The sequence below is a fragment of the Salvelinus alpinus genome, chromosome 22 (genome assembly GCF_045679555.1).
Source record: "Salvelinus alpinus chromosome 22, SLU_Salpinus.1, whole genome shotgun sequence".
Taxonomy (NCBI): domain Eukaryota; kingdom Metazoa; phylum Chordata; class Actinopteri; order Salmoniformes; family Salmonidae; genus Salvelinus; species Salvelinus alpinus.
Genome location: NC_092107.1, coordinates 360838 through 372318, shown reverse-complemented (window position 1 = coordinate 372318; position 11481 = coordinate 360838). Strand labels below are relative to the sequence as shown.

The window sequence follows — 11481 nt, the reverse complement described above, 5'->3', positions numbered from 1 at the left end:
TGGTCCGCAGATGATTTCAGTGTGACTGGAATAGTTGTGTTGCACTATAATTGCCCTCAAATGACAGCTCTGGCACACTGTCCCTAATGCCCACTAACGAATAAGGCAACTAGCTACCCTTCCAATGGGATCCCATTAGACTGAACATAAGGCGGTTATTGGATGAGGCTTTGGGATGAGCTGTTCTCCTCAGTTAGCCAATTCCACTCTTACCGACCTGCCAAATCCATTTAGCTGGGGTAGGGGTTAAATGGGGGTAACCCTAAACCCGTGGTCCATTAAGGACCCATCTGGACCCCAGCCATGGCACTGTCAACCCCTAAAACAACATCTCATTAATGTGCCAATCCAACCCTCACCCAGCAGTGAGGGTGTGGCTAACAAGGACAGAGGTAACATTTGCATTCTGAGTTAGATTTTAACAAGCAAGGGCTAGAACTTCGTACCGGAAGAAATTGCTCCATTCCTCAACACTGCAATGTTTCCATAAGAGACAAAACAATTGGATAGGTAGACGCACTTTATTCCTAAAACAGAAGCTGCACCATCTGTAGCGGCACACATTTATATGTACACACATATACACACAATTCTCTAAATCTGTCATATAAAATATATAATCTGACAACCTGTACCTCATATCCCATTTATCTGAATGCATTGAATTACTGTGCAACAGACTCCGCCACTTTGGCTGAGCTGTAAATCATGTCCACTCAAAAGGAGAGGATATAAATGCCCAGCCTACTTAAATCTGTACATCAGGGCAATACCCTTTGAAAAAATATTACTCTAAAAGCGGCCTACAGCAAATTCACTTGAGCGGGTTTTGGTTTTGTAATTGAGAAAATTACTTTACATTTTAAACCAATTCCTTTTAAAGTGAAATGGCAATACACAACCTTTAGATGTTTTATATATAAAAGATAAAGAAATACAAATGACACATTTAAAAACTTACAATAAATAATATATATATATATATATGCAGGCATTTCATTAAGATAAAATTATCAGAAGATTGAAATCTAAGATTATTAAAAAGACTATTCTCCTTTATGAAAAGTCCCTCATCATCCAAAATGGACACTTGGCATTTGATTGATAGGCTAGGACACCTCCAGTGCTGCCATGGAGCAGCTGGCTGGGGGGGAGATTCCTTATGGCCATGCCCCCAACCTGCAGTGTTGAGGGTCCATCCACTTCAGGGAATCCCCTACCATTTGTTTCATGATGAGGTCCATAGATCCCCCTTGATATCCTTGTTCAGAGCATGTTCATGATAAAGTTGTACATCTGGTTGAGCACCACAAAGTGAACAGGCAGACAGGAGCGCCGGTCCTGAGTGGCAGGGTCACACGTCAGCCAGGAGAGGGCGTTGTACTGCTCCAGCACAAACCTTTCAGGGGAAGAGAGCACATCACTAGGTATAACTAAATATACATTAAATTCACCCATTTTTTCTGCCTATCAAATCAATGTATTGTCCATTTGTTATTTCATTTGGCTTCCATTCCATTTGAGCAGTGTACCTGAGCACATCTGAGGTGTGGTTGGAGTCCAGAGGGTGGGAGTGTTTGCTGTGGAGGAGCTCGTCTGATTGGACCGAAGACACGTGGAGGTGCAGGGAGGCCTGGGGAGGGACGACAGACGACAAGAGGTCAGCTAGAAGAACACCTGAACATCGCACCAGTTACATTAGAAAAGGGAAACATTCAAATGACAGGACTCCTGATCAAGTACACATTTAAGTAACGCATAAATGTGCTGCTGAGTTTTAGGACCCGAGAAGAACAAAAGCCATTGCGAGCAGTTTAACTGTCAGAGGAGCGGTAGATAGGTACCTTGAGGAACAGTGGGCACTGGTTCTGTGCCTGGGGGCAGGCTGACCAGAACCAGTCAGGCAGGGGGCCAGCCTTGGCTGTGGAGATGAAGTAGCCCAGAGCCATAGGCTGCTGCAGGATGTTCAGGGCCTCCTCATGGGACTCCATACGGTCTGTGCTTTGGCCCTGGAACACACAGGGACACCACCAATCCTTATTCAACCTTCATTTACCAGTAGTCAGGTAAGCATACTCCTGCTGGTAGTGTTGTGTAGGGGCAGAGAGGGGCTTACCTTGCTGCCATCTCCCCCCTGGTGATAGTGTCCACCCGGGGAGTGAACAGGGGAGGTGGTGGGGGAGTTAGGCAGGATGTTGATGAGGTCAGGGTCCACCATGTCGTTATCAAACAGGTCAAAGATGCCCATCCCATCTGAACCATCTATGGAGAGCGATAAACACAAAGAGTCATTCAAGACTATATCCCAGTAGCTTAGACAGAGCTGCTCTGTCTCCCTGTTTCGGGTAACGTCGCCCTGTGTAGAGACAGACTACAGCCAGAGCCTAGAAATGCATCAACATCTACAGTGTGTGTGTGTTACTGACCAGGGTTTATGGGGTTGAAGGCGATGTCTAGGTTCTGTTCGGTGGTGCCGTTGTTCACCTGCACCATGGCCGAGGTGGGGAACACCAGGATGTGGGTGCAGGACGTGTCCTGAGGAGTGCTCAGCTGGGACGTCTGCATGTTCAGAGTGGTGCTGCGGCCGAACACTGAGCCTGTCGACACAGAGTCTACACAGCAGAGAGAGGGGTTAACACGATACAGACATCACAAAAACATTTCAGGAAACTCAGTGGACTCAGACGGGGGAAGCATGGCCGCATTGTGCTGCCATCACTCAAGGTTCAACTTTTGTTAGTTTTTACCTGGCATGATGACAAAGGAGCCCTGAGGCTCCATGGCGACCAGGCAGGCGCTGAGGATGCTGGGAGTGTCTGCGGCAGAGATGCCACACATCCTGCAGGTCTCCTTGAGGCGCTTGCTGAGAGACTGCAGGTTCCTTCTGCTCAGCAGAATACTCCAATCTGGAAAACAGAGGGAGATAGGTGTCGTCAGTCAGGGCACAACAATATATATATTGAACAAAAATATAAATGCAACACGTGACAATTTCAAAGATTTTGAGTCACAGTTCATATGAGGAAATCAGTCAATTGGATTGCGCATGACTGGGAATACAGATATGAATCTGTTGGTCACAGATACCTTGAGAAAACCACTTCAATGGCTGTGCGAAGTTGCTGGATATTGGCTGGAACTGGAACATGTTTTACACGTCGATACAGAGCATACCAAACATGCTCAAAGGGTGACATGTCTGGTGATTATGCAGGGAATGGAAGAACTGGGCCATTTTCTGCTTCAAGGAAGTGTGTACAGATACTTGCGAACATGGGGCCGTGCATTATCATGCTGAACAATGAGGTGATGGTGGAGGATGAATGACACGACAAATGGGCCTCAAGATCTTGTCCCTGTATATCTATAAAATGCAATTGTGTTTGTTGTCCACAGCTTATGCCTGCCCATACCATAACCCCACCATGGGGCACTCTGTTCACAAAGTTGACATCAGCAAACCACTCGCCCACACAACGCACGCTGTCTGTCATCTGCCAGGTACGGTTGAAACAGAATCATCTGTGAAGAGCACACTTCTTCTCAAGCGTGCCAGTGGCCATCGAAGGTGAGCATTTGCCCACTAAAGTCGGTTACAACGCAGTCCGGTCAAGATCCTGGTGAGGACGAAGAGCAATCAGATGAGCTTCCCTGAAATGTTTTCTGAGTTTGTGCAGAAATTCTTTGGTTGTGCAGACCCAGTTTTATCAGCTGTCCGGATGGCTGGTCTCAGATGATGTCGCAGGTGAAAAAGCAGGATGTAGAGGTCCTTGGCTGGCGTGTTACATGTGGTCTGAGGCTGGCTGAACGTACTGCCAATTCTCGAAAACGACGAGGCGGCTTATGGTAGAAAAATTAACATTCAATTCTTTGGCAACAACTCTGGAGGACATTCCTACAGTCAACATGCCAATTCCCTACTCCCTCAACTTGAGACATCTGTGGCATTGTGTTGTGTGACAAAACTGAACATTTTAGAGTGGCCTTTTATTGTCCCCAGCAGGGGTCTCTTGGATCATCAAGGTATATGCAAGGACTAGCCAAATCTTACCTCATTTGCACACACTGTGTATATAGACTTTCCTATTGTGTTATTGACTGTACGTTTGCTTATCCCATGTGTAACTCTGTGTTGTTTGTGTCGTACTGCTTTGCTTTATCTTGGCATGGTCGCAGTTGTAAATGAGAACTTGTTCTCAACTGGCCTACCTGGTTAAATAAAGGTGAAATAAAATAAGTGCACCTGTGTAATTATTATGCTGTTTAAATCAGTTCTTGATATGCCACACCTGTCAGGTGGATGGATTATCATGGCAAAGGAGAAATGCTCACTAACAGGTGAGACAAACTTGTGTAATTACTTTTAGAGAAATAAGCTTTTTGTGCATGTGAATTTTTTTGGAGATCTTTTATTTCAACTCATGAAACATGGGACCAACACTTTACATGTTGCGCTTATATTTTTTGTTCAGTGTATATCTCCCCCGTCTGGTGGAGTTTGGACTAGTGTGGCATACCTCGTAACTCTCCGTGGCCCATTCTGCCCAGGCGGCCAATCACCACCCTCCAGGGCAGTGATGTCACCTGCACCAAGCCTAGACACCACTCCCACAGCTTCTGCAGGCCCAGTCGTCTGGCTGAACCCTTTTTCCTCCGAGCCCTGGACAGAGGACACAACAAACAGTCATGAAGGAGAACGATTCCTGAATTGAATTTGTTTGCATGTCAAGTGTCTACCATTTGGCAGGTTGTGCGTGTGTGTCACTGACCTGTTAGGCACGTCGATGCTGATGATGCATGTCTCCAGCAGCTCTCCTGATTGGTCAGTACAGGAGGCTAGGAGCCAGCGTTGGTCATGCGACAGGCAGTAGCCCACAAACAGCACATTGTACTTCTGAGAGGCCTCTCCGAACGTCTCCCCCAGCTCTGTCTGCTTGTCCTTGACGGGTGCCAGGATGAACGGTGGTGTGTACAGACGCAGACATTCTGGCCTCTGCACAGGTGTAAAAGTCAAAAGGTCATGGGTCAGACCAATGGTTCCTTATGTTTCACTTAGCAAGCTGTACTTAGTAAGCCATTGTCTTTATTCAACAGAGCAGTGGTCTCTTGGATCATCAAGGTATATGCAAGGACTAGACAAAGACCAGGATGTTATATTAAACAGACCATTCACATTGTGACAGTTTCTAAAACCGATCAGCAGTCTAAATCAATCCAGGAATAATATTTGTGAGGTTTTGTGCAGTTTCCTATGTGTGGTGTGTTGTTTACCTCTGTGTTCCTCAGTGCCATGTCGATGGCCAGGCCTGGGCCGAAGCCCGTCAGAGCCTTGATGTTGGTGTTGCCGGGGAGGGGTCGTCTGCACTGGGTGAACACCGAGAAGGCCAGGGACTTGAGATGCTGACCGTACAGATGGCGCTCCTCAATGCGCACAGGCTGCAACAGGTACTGACAGGGAATGATCTGACCAACACAACACAGCATATTGTTAGAAACAGCCTTTTTAAACACACCAACCCCCACAGGGGTTTGAGATAACTTGTCTGTAGAGCCAATGCGCTGAACATAAATGTGAATGGTCTGCAGTCTGGCTACATGTATCAAGTCCTCCATTACCTGCACAGACACAGAGTTTCTGATGTGAGGTGGCAGGAACTGGAGCATCTCCACATAGCAGCGCAGCAGACCCAGCGTCCACACACTGGAGTGGGTGTCCCTCTCCCCGTAGCTGAAGGGGTCCACAATGTAAACCACAATGGACGGGGGGAACGTCACAGCGTGGGACTCTCCGTCTGTAGGGACGCCCACCGTGTCTCTCTCTAATGTGCTGTAGAGAGAGCAGCAGTTGCGTCAAAGGTCCAACAGCCAACTAGCTTTAAGTATTAAAGACATTTAGCAGGCCAAATGTTATTTTCCAGACAAGTCTGGTGCATAAAAATGGGAGAGATGGGTAAGGTTATGCAGTCGTAATTCAGACTATTCCAAGTGCGAGTCAATTACAAATTTAGGGCTACAAGTGGTGCTACAGAAAATCATTTAAACTCAGTGTGACTAAACCAGAGGATGCAAGATGGTGGGGTTACATACGTCTCTACGGGCTCGGTGCTGGCCTGGGGCTGGTTGGCAGTGGGGCCATTCTCCCCTGCAGTCTGAGCACCCGACTGGGGCCCATTCTGGGAGACGCTGCCCTGCAGGCCTGATGTCCCATATGGTGTGTAGGAGCTGGGCTTGGCCGACGGCATTCCTACCCCCCCTGTCCCTCCCATTGCCTGGGGGCCTGTGGAGGAGGGTGGGGTGCTGTTGGTGTTGGCAGGCTGGGCAGTGCTGCTGCTGGTGGCGGCGCTCTGGGGACCTGAGAAGGGGGTCGTGGGGGACTGGGAGGAGGAGAACTGGGGGGAGGCCACAGTGGGGCCACGCTGGTTCAACAGAGAGCTGTCCAGAGACTGTCCAGCCAGGTATGGAGCTGAGGAGAGTAACAAATAAGTAAAGAAAAAGTTGCCAATGTCAAATATTAAACTTAACTCAGAAAATAACCAATAAAATACATTTATATATTTGCTTCTTATACAAGCCACATCAAAAATTATAAACCCAAAAGAGATCCCATCTCTTATTCAGTACAATCTCCTGAAATAGAAGACAGCAAATCTAATGAAGACGTACCCAGGTCATGCCGGCACACTTGAGCGTACAGTTTGAGTTTGCTGAAGGCTTCGCTGTTCCCGTTACTGCTGGCCATCTTGAGGAACCAGTCACTGAGAGGCTGCTCTGCCCGGTTCCTGCCCTCTGCTGTACCAACCCGCAATATTCCATCTGCATGAGTCTTGCAGATTGGTCTGTGCTGACCCAGTCGACAGGCCTGCAAAGAGGAAAAACATGGGTAAATGTACCAATTTTCTCAAACATTTATGTTTTATTAGACTATCGAGGTTGTCTATGTGCGTGAGAGTGTGTGTCTGCTTACCTCGTACGTGGCCGTAAGGTCCTTGAAGAAGCTCTTAGCCCCACGGAGCAGAGCCTCATTCTCAGGACAGATGACAACATATCCCACGTCCCTGTGGGAGCCGAAGGGGTCCAGCAGCAACTTTTCCCAGTAAGGCAGGCCGAAAGGCGACAGCACCACAAAGTCATACTCATAGCCCACCAGGAAGGTAGGGATGGGGAGGGGCTCTGGAGACTCGTCAGTGCCTAATGGTTCAGAGAGCAGGGACAGTCAGACTCATTGCAGAAGGAGTTGAGGGCGGCAGGTAACCTAGCAGATAGTACCACTGGGCCAGTAACTGAAAAGTTGGCTGTTTGGAATCGACTAGGTTAAAAAAAGATATTGATGTGCCCTTGAGCAAGGTACTTAGACCTATTTGCTCCTGTAAGTCGCTCTGGATCAGAGCAACAACAAAAAAGTTAAAAAATAATAATAAATGTAGGTTATCACATTACAAACACTTGTTTCTGACCCAAAAAATCCTGATAAATCTATATGATCTTTACATATTTAGAGCGCATGTTATACCAGGGATGGAAAATGCTTTTTGTAAACTTAAACCAGATATAAAGTATGTAGAAAAGATAATGGACCTATATATTTTTATATAATATTATATTTGAGAACTACAATCACCAAAATAAAAGCTAGACAATCAGGGTGAACAAAATTTAGTAGTATGGATTCTGTCATGTTTAAGCAAAAGAACACAGCATTAGCAAAGTCAAAATTCATGGATTGCAGGAAATTATATTTCAAATGGCAAAGTTTTGTCAGCTCCATGACAAAATGTAAAATTTAAGGAAATTTGTATTAAACTGCAAAATTCTCTCAGCTCCACGACAAAACGGAGTGGAATAGCACGACATCTGCATTTTTTTCTTCAGTTCTCAGCTCCATGGAGACATTTATAGAATTGCAAGAATTCTATTCAATTCAGCCGCACCGACAGGCCACCACCTAAGCCTGTTATTGATCCAGAAAAAAACCTGGATCTTTATGCTTAATTTTTAAAGTCCTTGTGTTTACCGTAGGATCCCCTGCCAGCCATCTTGTGAAACTGCTGCCAGGTGAGAGGTCCCTGAACGCCCCAGGAACGTACGCTTCTCTTCTTCTGGATGGCATCTTGGAGTACAGGCTGGAGGGAGAGCAGCACCCGCAGCACATCCTGAGAGAACAGCCTGCTCACTTCTGCAGCTGGAGGGAGAAACAAGAGTGTGGGAAGGCTCGGCATCATACAAACATACATCTAACCAAGAAGACTGTGTTTCACATAAGAGGAGTAGGAAGAGAGGAAAATAAGTAAAAAGTAGGAGGGGAAACAAGTTTGTGCATTATCAATGAGTGAAGGAGCAGACTCACCTTTGCGTTTAGGCCAGTTGTGTAGACACGTGCTCTTAACCAGCGCCTCGTCCACCTTGCCTCCTGACATGTTGTCCATGAACTGCCGGCCATGCTCCAGAGCCATGTAGCAGTCGTTATAGCAGTCCCTCTCCTCTACCCGTAGAGAAGAGTGAGAGGGACCGGAGGACAACGCCTTGGGGTACTCCACCCCAGCCATGCGGGAGAATGGGTTGGTGCACTGGTCCTGCAGCAACAGGATGAGCTCGTCTGGGGGCCTCTCTGTGGGGTTGCCGATCCTGTGAAGGGAGGCAGCGCGCAGCTCCTGGAAACGCCTCTCAGAGTCCCGGCCGGCATCCGAGCCACGCCCCACCACGTCCAGCTCATCCTCCAGGAAGAGACCGGCCGAGCTGCCGTAGCGACGGTTGACCACGGCGCTGAAACCACAAGTGCAGGGGTACTGGGCCTCGCCGTTGTCGTTAAGATACACGCCCACATCAGCGCCACGGATGTTCATGTTGCACACGCACACGCAGCAGCTGTCAAAGTTACAGTCCTTGAAGAGGTTCATGACGGACTCAGAAAGGATGAGGGTGACGTAGAGGCTGTGGGCCTCAGGGATGGAGGGCACAGTGGCTGGTTCCACTGAGCTGAGAGGTCGGCAAGTGGAAGGGGTGGAGGCGGGCGAGTAGAGGTCAGAGTTGTCGTATTTGAGCGATCCCTGGACACTGGCAGGCCCTCTTGGGGTGCGCGGGGTACGGGGAGTGCGTGGGGTGGGGGCGGAGAAGCGGGGTGTGGCCGGGGAGGGCAGGATGCCCGTGCCGCTGTTGCTGGGTGGGGCACTGTTGGACATGAAGGGAGTGTGGGTCTGCGGTGTGTAGCTCTGGTAGTCTGGCTCCACACTGGGGATGTTACTGAAATAAGGAGACAACAGCACACACATTAAAACCCCTGACACACATTTGGGTATATGAGACTTGCATAATTCAAGTGGACCAGTCTGATTGGTTACCCGTCTTTGGTGAGGAGGCCCATGGTTGGCACAGGGGGTATGAGCTCCAGTTTGCCCATGTTCCAGCTGGGTGTGTAAACACAGTCCTCTGGCAGCTTGATGGGCATCATACACTGACTGGGCAGCATCTTCAGCGGCGCAAACATGGAGCAGCCCGTGAATGCCTTGCACGCCTCTGACTTATAAACAAATGAGAAGTCCTGGAGGTATATGTGGGAAGAGAAGGAAAATAAGCCACTAACACTTCAGCAAGTCTAAGCTAAGAAAAACTATTGAAGCAGAGACCAGCATGAATAGACAGTGTGTCAGTCTTATCCACCCCCCCCCCCTAAAAAAAAACCTTGCACTTGTATTTTCCTACAAGCACCGGCTTGGATAACCTCGGAGGGAAAAATGTACTTAACCGCAAGTCATTCTGGATAAGGGTACCTGCTAAATGACTAAAATGGAGAACTTCCACGCTAGGCTGAAGTGTTGAAATGCCAGTTAAAGGCCCAGTGCAGTTAAAAATGAGATTTTACTGTGCTTAAAATAATACTGTGAAAATGATAATGTAAGAGCTGTTTGAAAAGACCACCTGGAAATTCTGCCCGTTTTGGTGGGATGAAGTTTTGGCATGCCTGGCGACATCAAGTTAATAGACCAATAACAAAGACCATTTCAAACCTCTGCTAATAAAGGCTATTTTTCAGGTTACATATCCCTCCCATTATGCTCATCCAATTAGGCACCACACTCCAACCACTCCCAGACAGTCCTAACAAAATTCTTGCTTGAGAAATTGCTCTTTGGTTAGAAGCCATGAAGTGCTTTGAAAGGCTGGTCATGGCTCGCCTGTATCCGCCACGGGTCCGCGGTCAAACGACCACCCCTCATCACTGTCAAACGCTCCCTAAAACACTTCTGCGAGCAGGCCTTTCTAATCGACCTGGCCCGGGTACCCTGGAAGGATATTGACCTCATCCCGTCAGTTGAGGATGCCTGGTCATTCTTTAAATGTTACTTCCTCACCATATTAGACAAGCATGCTCCGTTCAAAAAATGCAGAACCAAGAACAGATATAGCCCTTGGTTCACTCCAGACCTGACTGCCCTCGACCAGCACAAAAACATCCTGTGGCGAACTGCAATAGCATCGAAGAGCCCCCGCGATATGCAACTGTTCAGGGAAGTCAGGAACCAATACACGCAGTCAGTCAGGAAAGCAAAGGCCAGCTTTTTCAAGCAGAAATTTGCATCCTGTAGCTCTAACTCCAAAAAGTTCTGGGATACTGTAAAGTCCATGGAGAACAAGAGCACCTCCTCCCAGCTGCCCACTGCACTGAGGCTAGGTAACACGGTCACCACCGATAAATCCGTGATAATCGAAGACTTCAACAAGCATTTCTCAATGGCTGGCCATGCCTTCCTCCTGGCGACTCCAACCTTGGCCAACAGCCCCGCCCCCTCCGCTGCTACTCGCCCAAGCCTCCCCAGCTTCTCCTTTACCCAAATCCAGATAGCAGATGTTCTGAAAGAGCTGGAAAACCTGGACCCATACAAATCAGCTGGGCTTGACAATCTGGACCCCCTATTTCTGAAACTGTCCGCCGCCATTGTCGCACCCCCTATCACCAGCCTGTTCAACCTCTCCTTCGTATCATCTGAGATCCCCAAGGATTGGAAAGCTGCCGCGGTCATCCCCCTCTTCAAAGGGGGAGACACCCTGGACCCAAACTGTTACAGACCTATATCCATCCTGCCCTGCCTATCTAAGGTCTTCGAAAGCCAAGTCAACAAACAGATCACTGACCATCTCGAATCCCACCGTACCTTCTCCGCTGTGCAATCCAGTTTCCGAGCCGGTCATGGGTGCACCTCAGCCACGCTCAAGGTACTAAACGATATCATAACCGCCATCGATAAAAGACATTACTGTGCAGCCGTCTTCATCGACCTGGCCAAGGCTTTCGACTCTGTCAATCACCATATTCTTATCGGCAGACTCAGTAGACTCGGTTTTTCTAATGACTGCCTTGCCTGGTTCACCAACTACTTTGCAGACAGAGTTCAGTGTGTCAAATCGGAGGGCATGTTGTCCGGTCCTCTGGCAGTCTCTATGGGGGTACCACAGGGTTCAATTCTCGGGCCGACTCTTTTCTCTGTA

General features: G+C 48.2%; 1 protein-coding gene across 1 annotated transcript in view; it reads right to left on the bottom strand.

Moving 5' to 3' along the window:
• Window positions 1-507: 507 nt before the first annotated feature.
• LOC139548717 (mediator of RNA polymerase II transcription subunit 13-like) overlaps window positions 508-11481 on the bottom strand; it is a 33471-nt gene continuing 22497 nt past the window's right edge. Inside the window, exons 15-30 of the mRNA XM_071358465.1 lie at window positions 9336-9535; window positions 8345-9237; window positions 8012-8179; window positions 6965-7188; window positions 6664-6859; window positions 6088-6463; window positions 5617-5827; window positions 5272-5463; window positions 4770-4993; window positions 4518-4660; window positions 2748-2906; window positions 2427-2612; window positions 2117-2262; window positions 1845-2009; window positions 1533-1633; window positions 508-1399 (exon numbers count right to left, since the gene is read on the bottom strand). Coding sequence (XP_071214566.1) covers window positions 1267-1399; window positions 1533-1633; window positions 1845-2009; window positions 2117-2262; window positions 2427-2612; window positions 2748-2906; window positions 4518-4660; window positions 4770-4993; window positions 5272-5463; window positions 5617-5827; window positions 6088-6463; window positions 6664-6859; window positions 6965-7188; window positions 8012-8179; window positions 8345-9237; window positions 9336-9535 — 3717 coding nt within the window. The 3' untranslated portion in view covers window positions 508-1266. The remainder of the gene's footprint in view (window positions 1400-1532; window positions 1634-1844; window positions 2010-2116; window positions 2263-2426; window positions 2613-2747; window positions 2907-4517; window positions 4661-4769; window positions 4994-5271; window positions 5464-5616; window positions 5828-6087; window positions 6464-6663; window positions 6860-6964; window positions 7189-8011; window positions 8180-8344; window positions 9238-9335; window positions 9536-11481) is intronic.